The sequence below is a fragment of the Phalacrocorax carbo genome, chromosome Z (assembly GCF_963921805.1).
Source record: "Phalacrocorax carbo chromosome Z, bPhaCar2.1, whole genome shotgun sequence".
NCBI classification, from domain to species: Eukaryota; Metazoa; Chordata; class Aves; order Suliformes; family Phalacrocoracidae; genus Phalacrocorax; species Phalacrocorax carbo.
The window spans coordinates 82213370-82231119 of record NC_087548.1 but is presented as its reverse complement, the minus strand read 5'-3'; the positions used below and the strand labels follow the sequence as shown (position 1 = coordinate 82231119).

The window sequence follows — 17750 nt, the reverse complement described above, 5'->3', positions numbered from 1 at the left end:
TCCTTTTTAGACTATTTCTACACACATTCTTAAGAAAAACTTCAGGTGGTCCAAGAATCTTATCATGACTCCATGACCTCAACACACCCCATACTACTGTAGCCTATGTGAAGGACATCTACACTTTGCTTATTTGCAAAGCAAAGCCCCTGTGGAAATGTGGGTACAAATGATTTGTTTTTTCCTTCAGAGATTACCTATTTCTTAGGGAAAAATGAAAAAAGTTCTGACATAGACAAAGAAATGTTGGAATGGGTGCTAGCAGACTTTCTGTTCCCAATGTATTCAATGTCTAGATATTATTTTTTTAAAACCTATGCAGAAGGGGACAGACAAGCTGGTGTGTAAGGACAGGGTTGTCTTTGGGACTAACCCTCGGTAGAGTTTCAAGGACAGGACTGGATTCCGGCCACGGGAAGAAGGGGAGAAACTTTGCTGCTGGTTGCAAAACCCTCCACAGCCATGGTCCTTAGGGTAGGTTTAGAGCACAGAAACAGTCTTTACTCCTCCCTGACTCAGCTGAAAGGAATCCAGCGTACTTGAGGTTTATTTCAACTTATTCCCACTGTCTCTCATCCTCTCAGCATGCAGCACTGCCAGCTACAGTTTTTATGGACAAACAGTTAAATACCCAACCTGCTCACCTTGATGACCGCCTCTTAGGTCTCTTGCTACAAAAGCTCTTGTCTAATTGCCTGCTTGTACTACGCACCCTGCGTGTCCTTTTCTTGTCTCACATCGGAGCTTATAGACATGTTAGGGCACAGGACTTCTTTCTGTTCTCTGTTTTTTGCAGTGTTCAACACAAGGAAAGTCTGGCCCGTTCATGAATCCCAGAGCACTACAGTTAATACATAATCACAGTTTCTCAGTCTAAATAATTGCTAGGCACTAGCATTTACTAAGGAGCAAGTATATAGGTACCCAGCTAAAGCAGGTGGTCCTAAACGAGCTTATTTCTTAAGACTTTAGCAGATGTTCATCAGCAAAAAAATGCTGTAATAAGGAAAGGACAAAGCACTCTTAATCATTAAAGGGCAACCTGAGAGTAGCCAGTTCCTAAGATGACTATTAATTATTTTCACTTTTTTATCTCTTGGGGTTTGCTGGGGTTTTTTTAGAACATAAAGACATTTCTATTTAAGAAATTTACAGTATAAAGATCCTAAATACTGAAATGTTGCACTAACAGAAAACAATGAGCAAGCAGGAACTTCACACACGTCTGGTGAAGCATCCCCTGGAATCACGTTTCTCTCTTTACTGACCACATAAGAAAGCCTTTGGAAACCCAGGTACTAATTTAGGTGCCTAGAGGTGGGGAGTGTGACTAACCTTTTTTTGTTCACTGATGAAAATGAAATTACAAAACTGAAAATAGACCTATAAGCAAATACTCCTTTTATGAAGAAAAAAATCTGTCACATAGGTTGGCCTATTTGGCTAATAGTAGACGGTTACACAAAAGCTAGTGTGAAAATAACAAAGCTCTGCAGTAAAGCAGCAGTGTTCATGGTAGGAATCACTGTTTTCCTGCCACCTTTCAGGAGTCAGGAAGGAGAAAAAGGTCCTGCAAGAGCTGCTGGCTCCACGCCACTTGGAAAGGAATCACTCTGCCTATTAAAATGCCAATTTTCTCTTTCCTGGAACTCAAAAGATTAATCCTAGAGTGTGCTGGGGCATAAGAAATACTGAACTTACAAAGTCCTCTACTGAGTATGCAGGTTACCTGAGCATATTTTAGAATAAGTGTTATGATTTTCAGCCAGCTTCTCTGTCACGTTTTTTTTGAAGCACAATAACGACTTAGGGAGCCTCCAGTAGATCATGTGTTTTATTTACATACACACAGAGAAAATAAGATGGTACCATTCTCAAAACTAAGTCTTCTACTCACCCTCCTTTAAGAAGACATACAAAGAACAAAGAAAAAATATCAATGTGGTTCCCAGTTTTGCAATGAAGGATCTAATACATCTTTCTCACTAAAAGTTTCCATGACTCTGTTGTAACAGCAAAACAACACATCTAAAGATTTAAACAAATAATCAGCTGACAGTACAAGTTGATTTGGTGCTTTTTTTAATCCAATTGACCTTTGTCAAGGCAAAGGCAAAAGAGCAACACTTGACATTTTGCTCAAAATAAAGAAAACATAATTTAGCAATTTTCATCCAACTGTGGTTAGCTCCAGCTTCACAGTTGCTCAACTCTTTCCAGACACAAATGATTTGCAGTCCTCACATGCATTAGAAAGCTTCCTGAGAGAGTTGCTACTAAGTGGTTATATTCAGATCTCAGATTTAACTGCTGACATGTTCCCCTTTGGAGAAAAAAAATCCAGCACAAAAATTCAGTATGAAAAGAAAACATTGGCAACATTACACTTGAAAACTTGCTAACAAACTGACCATGGAATGAATGTATGACAGTACAATTAACATGTTCCTTAAGTTCATGGTCCTTTTGTTAATAGAGAGGAATATTGAAAATCTCAAAGAATTTAGTAGTACGAGGTCATAGCCACACTTAGTGTTTCTGAGCAAGATAGTTGTTTAACTGTTTGCCCATACGCATCGCAGCTGGCAGAGCTGATGGAGTCAAAGTGAATTTAACTTTGAAAGTGACACTCAATGCCTTCTTTCTGCCCTCACGCCACCTTGCCTCCTGCATAGAACCAAGGCGTCGTAACTCAGAAAGTTGTCCTGAGTGAGGGTCAACTTTGAAAAAGGACCAAAGTCTTTAAAAAATGCTTGCTGAGAGACAGTATACATTATTTTGTGTGCAACATGTCACTAGTGTGATTATAGAGCTGCAGGATCAAGGCCAGCATGCACACAGACAACAGATGATGCTGACGTGAAATACTCTGAGGCTTCTGAAATAAGATTTTCAAATCCTTGATCACCACTAATACCGTTTTTCCTACTCCTACCATGTACCGAATTCTCTTAGACCAATGGGCTCAGAAATGTCCACAGGATCCCAAATAACATGTCACCAGTACCTTTTACAATGGCACTAATATTGCTGTTGGGTACAAAATCAGCATCACATTTGCTTCTTTCAAGCCTGTATCATACTGGTGATTTGCATTTGTGCTGAGATAAAGCCATAAACCCACCGCAGTTTGTACTGCTCAGTTACATGTAACTTATCAACTCAGAGCAGAAGCTCTTTCACTTAGTGCATAACGCTGCACTTGGTGTTCTCAGATCTCATCTAATTACTGTTAAGTCATTCCACAGACTAAAAATCATCCATTTAATTGTGTAGGATATATCAGTTCTCTGAATCACCAAGGATCCCTAAATTGTTGTAATAAAAAAAAAGCTTTATTAGCATTTTTTCTGCCACGGTCATAATGAAAATGGAAGTGAAGATTAGTATCAAGATGCAATATTACGGGGTGTTTTTTTCCCCCATTTTATAGTTTTACTGTATTCTTCCTTTTACTCTTGCTTCTCCAATTTTGCTGTGGCACTGTATCAAATACTTCCCTAAGAGTTGAACAGATTTGCTGCATTTCCTTTGTCTGGATTACCAGAAAACGGCTTGGAATAGTATGACTACCTTCACTACATCCAAGATAGATTTTATCTTAATTTTAAGTAACTGACCTCTAATTGTAGAACTAACTAACAGGCTTCTAGCTGACAAAATCAAAATATATTTAGCATGTAAGTAAGATACAGCTGAACCTATGTTGTGGCACAAAAATATTTTGTTGATGTCTAGAGGTCTCCCAGATTTATTTCAAGGAGTTTTTGCTTATTCTGTTCCAAAATGCTTTTGAGTAAAAAGCAAACTATATATATTTATATCATGTCACTGGCTCAAAAAGTAATGTTTGTTTTGGCAAACTACCTCCCCTTTAGTCCTAATATGACCTGCTGGGTCTCACAACAACACTTCTTTAGAAGAAAGCACTTCTAAAAAGAATCCATTGAACAGTTCTTTTAGGCTAACTTTGTTCTAGTTTGGACAACTTCTAATTCATTATTTCCTAGGCTGGCGAAACCATTATCAACTGCAATTAGAGATCTGCTTTGCCGCCACTGGAAAATAAGCATTTGCAGTTTGTCTGCGTGTAGATCAATACAAGAAACTTTTTTTTTAAAGCACTGTAAGAAAAAGGTGCCAAGGACTGGTCTCACTGATGTTTTCAAGATTATTTTAACTCTATCTTGCCCAGAATCCAGGACAATTTCACTAGGTGATAAAACGATACTTTTTTAAAGTTTGGGACTCCTACTTAACTGACATTAGTTGCTGTATAGAATAACCTTTTTACTCACATGACAGAAGTTCCTTCACGCATTAGTCTATAAGGATCATATGCTTAAATGATTGGATTTTGTTTTTCCCAGTCTTGTACACATTTTTAATACCCGTTCCTGTTCTCTTCTCTTACCACTTCAACAAGTCATTCTAAGAATTAAGGCTGGATGGTCCTTTAACTCATATTCCTTCAACACTCACCAGCTGGATGACATTCCAAAAATCGAAATGATTTCCAACAGTGACTCCTGTTTACAGTGTCTTTTCTTATATATGAAGGACAAAATAAAACACAAAGAGGAACTTAAAAGTTGCATATAGTACTTCAGAAAAGAGTTAATGAAGTCAGTATTTACTGAACTCCTTTTATTTTGGTGTTATTTCAGAATGAAATTTTAGCTTATCATGGTCTCTGCTAAAATTGCATGCCATGAATATGCTGAGTAATAATGAAACTACGAGAGATAAAAGCAGTAATGCCATTCACTCTTTCTGCAGTAGTTGCTTGGATGCCACTGAAGCTCTATATAAAACAAGAGAATGATTTTTTTTTTTTTAACATGACTTTTACAAGCCCCCAGACAAGGCCTTATCTCTATTTATCATGAAGAGAAGGAGAAAACATCCTTCTTATACTGGTGAAACATCAGGCTTGTACAATATAGAGCGTTCATGTGCAGGAAATGTGTGGGTGGAGGAAAAGGGAATGGCTATTAAAACTTTACATGCATTTATTTCACAGGAACCTTCAGATCAGCCTTCATATCCCAGTGATGTTCAGAAGGAACAGATGCACACAGACCACTCTGCAGTTCTGAAACATGAGAAGCTGAATCCACTGCTCCAAAGCCATTCCTAAAGATGGCTAATATTTTACCTAAACTTTCCTGTCTATATAATTTCCAGGTCTTCGGGTTTTATCATCCATTCTGTGATATTTGATGCTTTTCTAAAATCTCATGACATCAGGGCCATATGGCCAGTGTTGTTATCTATCGATCACAACGAATGGGCGATCAATGATGGGGGAGCAGAGTTTCCCATGTGTCAAATCACAGAATTACAGGAAAACTGGCTGGATGGGACCTTTGAAGGTCATTGAGCCTACTTAGAGGGTCAGTCCATTGATCAGGTCAGTATGTCTTTGTCTAGCTAAGTCTTAAAACCATACAGCAGTGGAGATCCCAAACCCCTCTGGACAATGGTTCCAGTTCTGTACTTCCTCCTCATGCATTGTTTTTCCTAATGTCCAAACTCAAAACCTCCTACACCACAGTTTTGTGGCCATGTGCCCTTGTTGTTATGACCTGGCACTATCAAGACAGCAGAGGGGAAGAGCATGACTTAATCATCTTTTTAATTACTTTACAAATATTTGTATGCTGCTATTATATTTTCCAGTGATGTCTTTCTCACCTGACTAATTCATCCCAGCTCCCTCGACCACTCTTCAGTGGACATGTGCTCCAGGCCTCTGACCACCACACTTCATGAACTGGAGACTCCAAAACTGGATGGAGTATTCCAAGTGTGGCTTCACAAGCTCTGAGTAGACAAGTATGGTAACTCAATCAGTTGGCCAAATTCCTCCTAATGCAGCTTGGTATGTACTTTGCCTTATTTCCAAGAGGAGTTCCACCTCCCCAGCTGCAAATTTCCTGAAGTTATCCTCTGCCTTTCTAAAATTTGAGAGTAATGTTATTCTTTTCCTTGCCATCACTCTTATCCTCACTCACTGTGATTTTTTCAAAAACAGACTCACAATTCTATGACCATCAATTAATGGTCTTAAAATTATAGCACAGAATTTAGAAGTCTGGATTTAAAGGCAAAATAAAGATTGATTCTATATTATGATTATACTGAGATACTTATTTTAGCTGAGTTATTGAAAAAATGCTATTTATGGTGATAGAAAGAGATTGGCAGCAATGCAAAATGAAAAGTTGGGTGATTTGTTACAGACACCAAATCAAGATGGTTGCTATTTTATTCTCCACAATAAGAAATGTCAGATCTCACTGACAGAGTTGGAAGATGACTCCAAGTCCTTTTCAGAGGATATACTTCCACTGACTGTAGCAATACATGCTATAGTTATATTTCTTACTTCTTGTTGAGTACTACAAAATTCTTGCTATTACTGATGCCTTCCTAGGGGAATGGTTGGAACTGCATCGTCATCTTCTACCTCAAAAAAATTATTGAAGTGTTTAGAAGCTTTTCCTGAAATATATTTTTAATGTAAGATCCTCAAGAACTGCTGAAGTAGTTTCATAAATGCTGGAAGACCTCAATGTTATTTACTTATTGCATTTGTTTTAAAAAGTACATTTTATTCCTTTTCTTCTAGTGTAAATGGACAATTGCTTGAAATACTCTAAATGTTTTTGATTGACAATAGGTTGAAAATCCAGGAAATCAAAGGCCACTTGAGTACATTCTTTCACTCTTACTTCTTGCAATTTTATTATGCATTTTCTGTACACATTCATCATCATAAACACAGCTCTAGACACAAGCTACTCTCTTCTGACGTCAGTTTCTCCTGTATACTTGGGAGATATTTAGTTCCAGCCTAACAATGCCTCCTTTGTTTACCTGACACTGCATATTTTTTCCTTTGTTTTGTCTTCAGCTACAGACTGACTTTGGGTCCATTACATAAGAACTTGAATAGGTGAAGGGGATATTTCACCATAATTTCCTAAGTCATGACAGTAATCATGTATCGGAGTATGTTTAGTGTTGTAACTAGGAACACAGAGAATTATTCTTTAAGAAGGAAGTAATATACATAAAGAAAGGGATATAAAATTGAATACTGCATTGTCTTGATTCACTGAATAATCAAGTCACTTGGATGCCTTCATAAGTTTGTACAGCTGGTATAATGCATACCAAGGCTATTGCAAAATCAGGATTATATCCCAAAAGTTTAGCCGCTGATGTCAAAAAAGTGCCAAGGGATGATCTTTATTTGCTTTATATTAGTTGTTTTACTTTTTTTTTTTTTAAATAAAGGTATATACTGAACAAACTTTTAGGGTTTTTTACTTTAGCAAAAATAACTTCTTTTTCTACTCTTTTCTTGCTGACTTATTAAGCAAGTGAACTGTCCTGAGTATACTATTTTCTTTCCTTCCGGGTTTAGTATGTCTGGAAGAGAATCCAAGCCCCCAGAAACAGCGTAGGCATCTGCATTATTGCACAGATGTCAGAATGCAATGCCTGCTTTGGATGTGTATTTTATTTTGCTTCTGGGGTAGTGTATGAATTCTTTGAGCTGTGGTTAATTTTGTTTGGTTTATGCACTCAGCTGACAGAAGAGGGTTTGGTATTGCTTGTACTATTTCTACGTGAACAAGCTTATGTGTTTTCCTGATACTCTGCTTGTAGTTCACTTCATCCTGGCAATACTGTGATGACCTCATTGTCTTTTGTTTGGCTTATTTGCAGTGTAGAATCATTTTTTACAAAATCTTTAGGCAGCCTTTTGCAGCCTACCATATTTACTCGCATCTCATGTCTGTCTAGCACCTGATTTTGTTTGGGTTTCTGTGGCTTAGATCAACAGAACTCCTGTACAGGATCATCTAGTCCACCTCTGACTCACCAGGAGGAGATGCTTTAGGAAGATGCCATAAGGAACAGCAAGTGAACCTGCTTATAGCGGCAGCCTTCTCAGTGTTCCTTGACTATGTCCCTCAGTTAAATAGTACGTTCCAGGAAAAAACATATCTTTCACTTGCAACTGGTGCTGGCATGAGCTTTATAAACCATGTACTTCTGTTTATTTTCTTTACTACACTAATACAATGTACTTACAAAACTGTACATCTTTGTTCTCTTCTTGCATACTCAATATGCTGTAATTTTTTACCTCTTTTTGCTTCTAAAACTGTGGCATATTGATTTCTCTTGCTACATTCATTTTCTGTTATTCCATAAACAGGGTATTCCTCATTAAAATGGTGGGGGGTGGGGGGTGCCACCATATCTAGTAGTTTTCTCTGATATTTTATCTCCTTTGCTGCCAGAGCTAGCCCTCCCTCCCATTCTGGTCTGCCTCTACTATTTTAATTAATGAATTTTGGTGAATCACATCTATTCCAGCCAATGCCAGGTTTGGGCGTGCACCTGTTCACTCATTTTCTGTATGTCCATATTTCTTTTTAAAGGGACCGCGGGCTTTTCAAACATTTGTACCTGAATTCCAGAATCTTCTCTTACTGTAATCCACTACGAAAAAGTTGACTTTTAAAAATTGTTCTGTTAGGCAAGTCAGCCACTTTGCCCAGTTTGGAAGTCCAGCAGTCAACTTTTACTGCCATATTTTCCCTGTGTTTCTTGGGAAAATGTATTTTATGGGTAACGCTGCCGGTCATTATGCATGCATGAGTCATTCTGGGCTGCTCAAACACAGAGTGGGCAAAGCCATTTTACCCGTGTCTGCATCAGCCAAAACAACCACACAAGATCTTTTTGAACACTGTGGATAATAGTGGCATACCTCCCAGTTTTGATTTATTTTCCTCCTGATTTAAGATTGCTGAAAATGGAGTCTTGATACTCTTGACAGGTAATATTTCAGTATTTCATAACAGCAAGATTTTGATTCAGAATTACTTACCTAGAATGTTAATTAATTTATTGATGGGGCTAGGGCATGGTGGGGCTTCACACAGGAAACCACAACAGGGATAGCTCAGGACTCGTACCTTGTAGTTTGCAGTGTAGATACTCCCCAAAACATGAGATAGAGGGTTGGGGTGTGCAGTGCAGTTTGCTGGAAATATAGCCAAAGATTAATCAAGACCATACTGAGAAAGCTGTCTGTGGGGAAGAGCCTGAGAACAGGTCTGAAGCCTCATCCCAAGCCCTCCGGAAAGAGACCCACCCACCACCCTGAACTTTGGATCCACCAAACAGCAAATATGCTGCTGATGACGTTAGCTCTACAAACCAGGGACACCCCCCTAGCTGCATGAGAAACACGGCCATCACTGAGATGAGCACGGCATATGCAAAACAGCTTGTGAAACCCTAACCTTTAGAGAGAAGCACATAAGGCGGCAGCTTACTCTTTCACTCCTGACCCCAGCAAATATCTTGTGAATAAATCCATGAAGGCAATTTTATGTAAAGAAAAGAGGTAAACGTTCCTCTCAGTTTTGCAAGTGAAAAGAGGAGGAACTGAGGCCTTTCACATGAAAGCATAGAGTACATTTCTGCAACACAGATGCTGCCTGGGTAGGATAATCAGGAGCATACTGCCAAGGAGCTCAAAACATCAGATATCCCAAACATGCTTCCTACCCTTTTCCTTTCATACTTTTCTAAATTTATTTTTTATTTTGTAAATCAGCTATTGTTCCCCCATATGGCGCTTTACATGTTTATTCCTGAAGTTACAGGGACACGGTTGCTTTCCCCTCCACGCACCAGAATAGCCCGTACTATAAACTCCTCTCTGATGGGAACTGTTTCCCGCAGGAAGTGCTTGGAAACAATTTGTCCTCATTAGATAATTTTTCTATTAAGTGCATTTCCTAGGAAATGTATGTCATAAGGCTAAACAACTAAACTGGGTAACACGCAATCTCCTGAGCTGAATCCATTTGGATATCCAACACATTTTAATGGTGCATGTTCTCTTTCGTTGCACGGTCTGTAGCTCCTGAGCAGCAGGGAAGCAGGTCTCTGCTTCTCGTAAACTATTTCATGTTCTCTTTCCTGTTAGGGAAAAGCTCTTAACGAACACCAAATTGCTTTCCAGCTGAAACAGAGCACGTTGTATAACAGAAATGCCCACCAATAAATGGTAAAACTGCCTTTTATTGCTGAAAAATGGCCTCGTTCTAACAATCATTATCAATTCTGAGAGCTGATAAAGACGTAACACATGGGAATGAGATGCCAACAGCATGCACTAAAAGACAGCTAGTTCCTCTCAAAATCATTATGAAAATGTGTTATCCACCGTTAAGTCCCATCTTCCTCTCCCATTCCCAAACAGCTGGGCTGAGATTAAAGCTTCAAAGGACATTGGAGACAGCGCTCCGTGTCGTGGATGAACCGGGCTCTGCAGGGCCCGGAGGCCAGAAGGATCCTGCAGTGGGGGGCACGTGCACCCCAGGACCAGCCCCTCGTTACGTGGACTGAGGTCTACAAAGCTTTATAAAGCTATACCTGCTAACAGCAAAAGCTGCATTCATTCAGTACTCAGTATTTGTAATACATGATTTTCGTCTACACAAACAGCTCGCATACTGACATTTTCTCTAATTAAGGTAATTTGGTGCTTCTGGTTATGTGATAAAAAGCATAGATTAAGGAAATTTACAAACTCTTCACCTTGTTCCTTCCCTGTTTCTGACTTCACGCTGCATGTCTGGTCACCTGAATCGTACTTCAGATTTTCTGTTTCCTCATTAGAGAAATGGTAACTTTAAAACAGGAGAGCAATATATGTGGGGTAGTTACTTAAAATGTGGGAGTGCTCCAGGAAATGTTTTTTAAACTTGTTTTTTTGCAGAGATTTACAAAGCACTGAAGACAAACACTTATTAAAACACACAAACTAATATAAAAACTGTAGTACTGTGAAAGAGCTATTCCCCTTTGTTATTGTTCTGAGCGTACCCAACACTAAAAAGTTATCTTTTTCTTTTAAATATTTGGTAACTTTATACTTTACTTATATTACTACATATTCTATAGTATATAAATTATATATAACATATATGTTGTATAATATAAAAAATATATAGTACATAGTATATATTAATTATAAAAAGTAATTTCCAATATCTAGTAATAAAAGGTAGTGGACACTGTCCTATTTCAGACATAGCAAAACCAACAGATTTCTCCTTCTGATGTGGAAGATGGAAATTTGCCTGTTGTGGAGATCCTGCAGTATCTCCTGCAGGCCAGTCGACATCTACAATTATTCCCCAATTATGATCTATCATTAGGGCGAGAAGCCAAACTGACTGATGTTAATACAAAAGAGATGATATCCATTGGTGAAGCAGTTGCTCATGTTGGTAGAGAGTTAAAGGAAGAGTTACGGGCTGAAGGGCGGTGTGGGCATCACCACGGGGTTGCACAAGCAGTGACAACAGCACAAAGCGAGCGAGCCCGGAGAGGGTGAAACTTGTAGTATTTGGTTTCTTAATTTTTCATTTCCTAGTTCCTCTGAAGGATTTCCAACAGCGTTTCTGTACATATATTTCCCAGCTGACTAACTGAGGGTGGCGACACAACCGGGGGCACGTCGCTGAAAGATCAGAAATGCACCTGCCAAGAGAGGTTATTTGATCCTTGCGCATGACCCCGTGCTGCTGCAGGATACAGCCGGCAGACGAGTACAGCTCTCGAAAGTGAAAGTTATTTACGTCAGGCCTTGAGCACCAGAACAATATATACAGAAATATGTATTATGCTGGGGGCATGGAATTATGGTAGAAATATTTCTGAAATTATAACACCCATCAAGAAGTTCCAGCAGAAATACACAAGAGTTCTGCAGTACATATGCAGGTCTTATTAGCACATACCTTTCGTACGGACAAGCAATGCTCATAAGAGACGGGTCAACAATCAAATAGCCAATAAAAGAAATTAAAAAAAAAAATTCTTCCTAAAGTTCAAAAATTTTAGAGCGCATGAATGGGAACAAACCATAAAAAGCATGAAATTTCACCAACTGAAAAACTTCACGTAGATGGAGAAAAGCAAATATTTCTTGTATCATCTCACTTTTAGCTGGATCCAAACAAAACCCTAACTTTGGAGTCATTCAGTGGTGCATCTCTAACAGCAGCTGTGACTTTAACATTATTCTAGGCATGCTTTTATATCTGTGTTTTCCATATCACCTGCTGCCATACCGGACCACTAGTGCAATAAATCCCTCGCAGACCTTGTGGGTCCCATATTTTATATGACCGGCTTTCAACATCCTGCTTTATTTCTTGACCCTATTGCATGAATTGGTGTTTTGATTGAAACTGGCAATATTAATAAAAATAATGATAATTCTATGGCTTTGAACTTTACTTGACTAAAACTAAATTTCAAGTTATGTAAAGCAGACTAACATAAAGTCTCCTCTGGCAATTACACAGAAGGGTCAACACTCAGGCCAAGAATGGTAATTTTCACAAAGCAATCATATCCCTCTTCTCTAAATATGCACTGGCAAGAAACTAATTTTATTTTAAAGCAAATCTCCACACACATTACAGTGCTCTGGCACTGTTTTACCTCTGCCATAAAATCTCAATTATAATTAATTAATGTTTTCAAAAATTTGTATCTAAGATAGATCTATGTAACGCAAACAGAGATCCGAGCATAGCGATAATTCTTTGTAGTGAGGCATTAAGGAAGGATATATAAAACCTATACGTATAACCACATGTACATACACACACGTCACTGCATTTTCATGCTTTAAGTCTCACCATAAAGCTGCAGTAGTTTCAGCTGCAGCGCTGAACCCCGGCGCGGGTTGGCCTGAGCGCTGAGAGTTTGCAGGGGGAGAGGGGAGGGAGGGAATGTGCCCCGGTACGACAGCCCTGCAGAGCTGTGGCAGTCTGACTGCAAGAAAAGCTCAGCTGCCTTCCTAAAAAGCGTTTTTATTTGTTTGTGGACAATTACTAGAGCGATTCTACTCACCTAACTTCACAGAAAATAACTTCATAACTAATTCGAGCCAATATATGCAGAAGAGTTAAATGACAATATATACTGAATAATTAAAAGCATTGCAAGAAGAAAAAGCTACTTTTTTTCCCCCAATTAAAAAAAAATTTATGTCTGAAATGTACATTTTGAAAATATTTATATTTCTGCTTAAGGAAACTCCCATCTTTTGAACTAAAATCTAAAATGAATCTTCTTTTCTGAAAACATACCTTTTAAATTAATTTTTATTTCACGATGCATAAAGATTTTTAATATAGGTAAATATAAATATAGGTAAATCATACATGCTAATACGGATATTTCTGTTACAAAAACGGCAGAGGAACTAGCATGCCATAGATTTGCATATATTTTTTTAATTCCTCATCATTTCTTTTTTTTTCAGATATCAGAGCCATTTTCCCATCCATGATATACCATCCTCTATTCTGTAAACAATTCCACAGTGTGATCTATAGCACTGAATTCAGAGAAATGCAGTACTGAGTCCAGTGGAAGCACTTGCACATGTGAAATTCTACAAGTTTGCATTTTTTTTATAACTAATAATCAAAATCAGGTCTATATTTGATTTTTTTCAGTGAAAAGATCTTTGCTTTACCAATACGTATACTACATGATAAAAGCTAAGCCTCAAGGCTAACCTCTAATAATGAAAAAAATTTTCAAAATTATGGTTATAAAATTTAAAAATCTTTGTGGGTTTTTTTTATTATAGTTAACAGATACAGAAAATTGAAATACTCAGTGTTTCTGCAGAGGCTGCAGATATTTCAGTTTTACTGCTATAATTACCTCAGTAGTATATTACCTGCAGAAGCAAGCAATTTTCTTTCCCAGTGTATTAGCTATGAAATTAAATCCATGCAATTATACCACTATTGTTTCAAAACGACGCACCCTTGCTTTAATGTGCAGCCTGTATGTTCATTTCAGAAATAAACAGAAAGCATAATAAACACTTCCACCGTGTCACAAAGTGTTTGTGGACGCTGCTCAGCGGGTGAAGCTGGAATGTGAGCGGTGGAGATGACCCCCAGCTCCGCAAGAGGACCGAAGGAGAAGGCGCCAGCTCTTACCTGCAGGCTGTTGAAGATGATGAAGAAGACTAACATCCAGAGGTGCCGGTAAGCCATGTGCAGCCCTCCCCACAGCCAGGTGACGGAAATCAGGGCAAAGAGGTACAAGACCAAGGGGATCTCTGAAAACCACAAACACAGCATTTCAGATGGTGCACCCTGGGAAAAACTGTTTTTAAAGCATGACTGACGCAGGACCTGGTTTCGTTGGCTCTGGCCAACCTTGGAGCTCACCCTACCGTGATGGGCAGCCCTTCTCTTGTCCCAGCCAAGGGGGGTCCCAGGGCCTTTGGGATCCTCCCTGGGGCCAGCAGAACAGCAGAAGGGCTGGGGGACTGGGGGGATGGAGGGGCCAGGGGGGCTCAGCCCAGCACAGCAAACCAGGCAGGGGTGCTTTCCAGGTGGGAAGAGTGCACGTGGAGTCAGAAAGCATGCTGACCTTGGGGGAGGCATGGGAGAGCTCTTGGCAAGCTCTGTAAATTTTGGGAGGAAATGGATTTTCAAGAATTGAGAGGAAAGGGAAAAGGAGAAAACCAAACATTGTCAGTACAAAAAGCTGCTATGGCTCTGGCAACGTACAGAATTATGTAGAAATTGTACAAATTACTTATTCTCTGATTGTTTACTTTCACTGCAAGCTGAACGTGAGAAGGCATCTGACCCTATAAAACCTTAAGTGACAAGCTCCACTGAGTTGAGGAGCCCCCCAAAGACAGGCTTTGCACCGGTTAACTTCATTCATCTTCAAAAATATGTGCAGAATCTGTCCTTAAGCACACACACAGAGCTGCATTTTATATTCCCTACTGCATTTACAGCACAGAGGATTTAAGGAATGCCAGCAGGAAGAGGTCTGCACGGACGAAGTGTGCAAAAAGGAATGCAGAAGTTAGCTTTTGCCCCCACCAGCTCCCGTTGCCGACAGCCAGGTACACCACGCTGGCCCCTGGTGTTGACTGTATTCACGGCAGACTTCAAAGTCCATGTTTGCCCAGGTCTGCACGTTTCAGGGGCAGAGGTGCTCGGCCAGGCATTGCCCCTCTCCGCACTACTCATGCGGCATCAGCAAAGAGTGGGGACACGATTTTGACAGGCATCGTTCTAGAAACAGCAGTTTGGGAGCACTTAGGCATTTTGCTTAATATTCTAAAAATAGTAAGTGAACACAGGTACCAGCCAAAGTCAAGACTACCTTCCAGCGAGGCCGTCAGTAGCTGCTTCAGGGTTATAACTGTTGCTTTGGCAGAAATGCATATGCATATTTTTATAAACAAGGGAATGATTTGAAGTGAAGCACAATGAGAGCAGGCATTGTGTTCCTAAAGTTTCCCCTATTAAAGCCTAATACTGCTCAGTAAAACCTGGGGTGCACACCTGAGCTGTTCTGCAACCACTGTTTGATAGCGTGACATAACGTTTAACAAAAAGATATGTATTTCCTTATTAAGTTATAATGACATACTGTGTTACACATGAAAATTACCATTATGCTGAGGTAGTGGTAGCCTAAGACTAGAGGTAATAAAACCGAAGTATTAAAATAAACTTAGTTCTTTGCAACAGCTAATAAGGCATTGCTATTTCTGCAGGGGAAAAAAAAAATGCTGCTTTTACTAGAAAATAACAACAGCTATTACAGCATTAAGAAAATCAGATTCCTTAAGTAGACGTGCTTGAACGGTCAGAGGTAATCATCGTTAAGGTACTCCCATTCTGCCACTTACATCTGAGGACGTGATATAAATCCTCCCCAGTTTGGCCGTTTGTAAATAGTGCTATTTCTGTGCAAGCACGATCGCAGGCTTGCTCTCAGTGAAGGGGAAAGATGCAGTGCTGTGACCCCCAGGCAGCTAGGGACCTCCAGCAGGACTTGAGGTCTCGTGTGTGGGTATTGGTGCCTTAGAATGGCATTAGATTAATGTATTTCATGCCACAGGAGACCGAAAGGATTTGTAGATGATCAGTACATACAACACAGGACCTGTGGAAGACCCATTCCATATAAAGAGAAAGCTGGAGGCCAGACTGAGTAACCACGGCTGTCTCAAATGGCAATCGATGCCCATTAAGCCCCTGAATCACTTCTCCCGTGGGGAGGTGAGGTCTGGCCAAAATTTATTAAAGGTCTGAGACTTCCCAAGGACCCCTGATCCATAACACAACACTAATAATAGATGTGTATTTCTCAGAGCAGCATCAGGGGAAGAAGATTACGGCTATGTACCTCTGTTATTTGTCTGGGAGGAACTCAATTTTGTTGGATGAATAGAATGAAAATGCAAAGTATTTCTCACGCTGCGCTCCACAGGCACTGGTACCCCTTGTACACAAAGCACCCGTCTCACAGTCCCTAGGGCAAAGTGGAAAAATTCCTTGTGGCCTCGACAGATGTTGAAACAAACTTTTCTATAACAGCTACTAATATACATGCCCATATCACAATGTTTTTCAATAATTAAAAAGGCAAATCCCTCTAAAGTACCAGGTAGTACAATAAAAAGCAGAGCATCCAGTACTTTTCTTTTATCCTACATTGCATTCTCTAATGAATCCAAATACTTATTAGATGTGTACTTAACAGTGCTCACAAAAAAAAAAAAAAACCAAAACAAAGAGCTGGCAACCTCAACGTGTTTGCAATTATAATAACTTAATTTACCAAAATAAAAAATAAGAAAACATACAGTAAAAAAATGTTGCTTTTTATGAATGTAATTCTAAACATAAATTCAGTAATTATCTGTAGAGCACAGCTATTAACGGAATAATACCATCTTTTTGTTTAAACCTCAAAATCATACAATAAACCTTAGCTGCTTATGAAATTGAAGTGACATAATGGACTGGCAACTCACGGTCACTAATGCATAAATTCTAAATGCTGTACGTAGACCAAAGCACACAGTGAGGAGAATTCTTTCGGGAAGATGAATAATGATTTGGCTTTTTTTATTACTTCGCAATATGGTTCAATCAGGTAGGGGGCAGGGGAGAGAAGAAGGCAAACTGTGGAAGCACAAACTCCAGGCAGTAGAACATGCCAAAAATTCCACCATGATTTCTGCTTTTAGTGCATAAATATCACCTAAGGAAAAATATCACAATATTAATCACAGCCTGGCATCTCTAGATTGTTGAGACCATAGGTGACTGAAATAGCTGTGCACATAAAGCTGAAGGAAATGGAGCAATTTGATATCTAGATCACATAATTTTGATGTACAATGATCTGACTTTATTATCTTCAAGTGTATGTGAGGGGGAATTTTGATAAATTCACTGCCATCTCACCAGAATAAAATTACCACAGGTAAAACCAGAATCAAGCTCAGTGAAGCTAGCAAGATCTCTATGGAGTGTACCTTGAGTAATTCTGATAGAAGTTTATGTAATGAATGCTACTCAGTACAAACATGTCAATTTATATATGCACTATAACAATAAAGGTAGTTTGAAAATACCTGATTTTTGTCAGAGGCTGAATGTTTGTACAGTTTATGATTCTGCTTTGACCTTTGCCAGTAAGAATTGCTTTATTATCAGTATTGTAAAGGGTTAATACAGAGTTGAAACTTTGGCAGCATTTAGTTCCAGCTGTTTGTATTCTCTTCACCCATTTTGATCAGCCAATTTGTTGTATTTAATCAAACAAAAGCTCAATTACTAGAACAA

General features: G+C 39.1%; 1 protein-coding gene across 1 annotated transcript in view; it reads right to left on the bottom strand.

Moving 5' to 3' along the window:
• The window catches only part of ADGRV1 (adhesion G protein-coupled receptor V1), a 285841-nt gene that overhangs the window by 23466 nt on the left and 244625 nt on the right, over positions 1–17750 (bottom strand). Inside the window, exon 89 of the mRNA XM_064439564.1 lies at positions 14079–14200. Coding sequence (XP_064295634.1) covers positions 14079–14200 — 122 coding nt within the window. The remainder of the gene's footprint in view (positions 1–14078; positions 14201–17750) is intronic.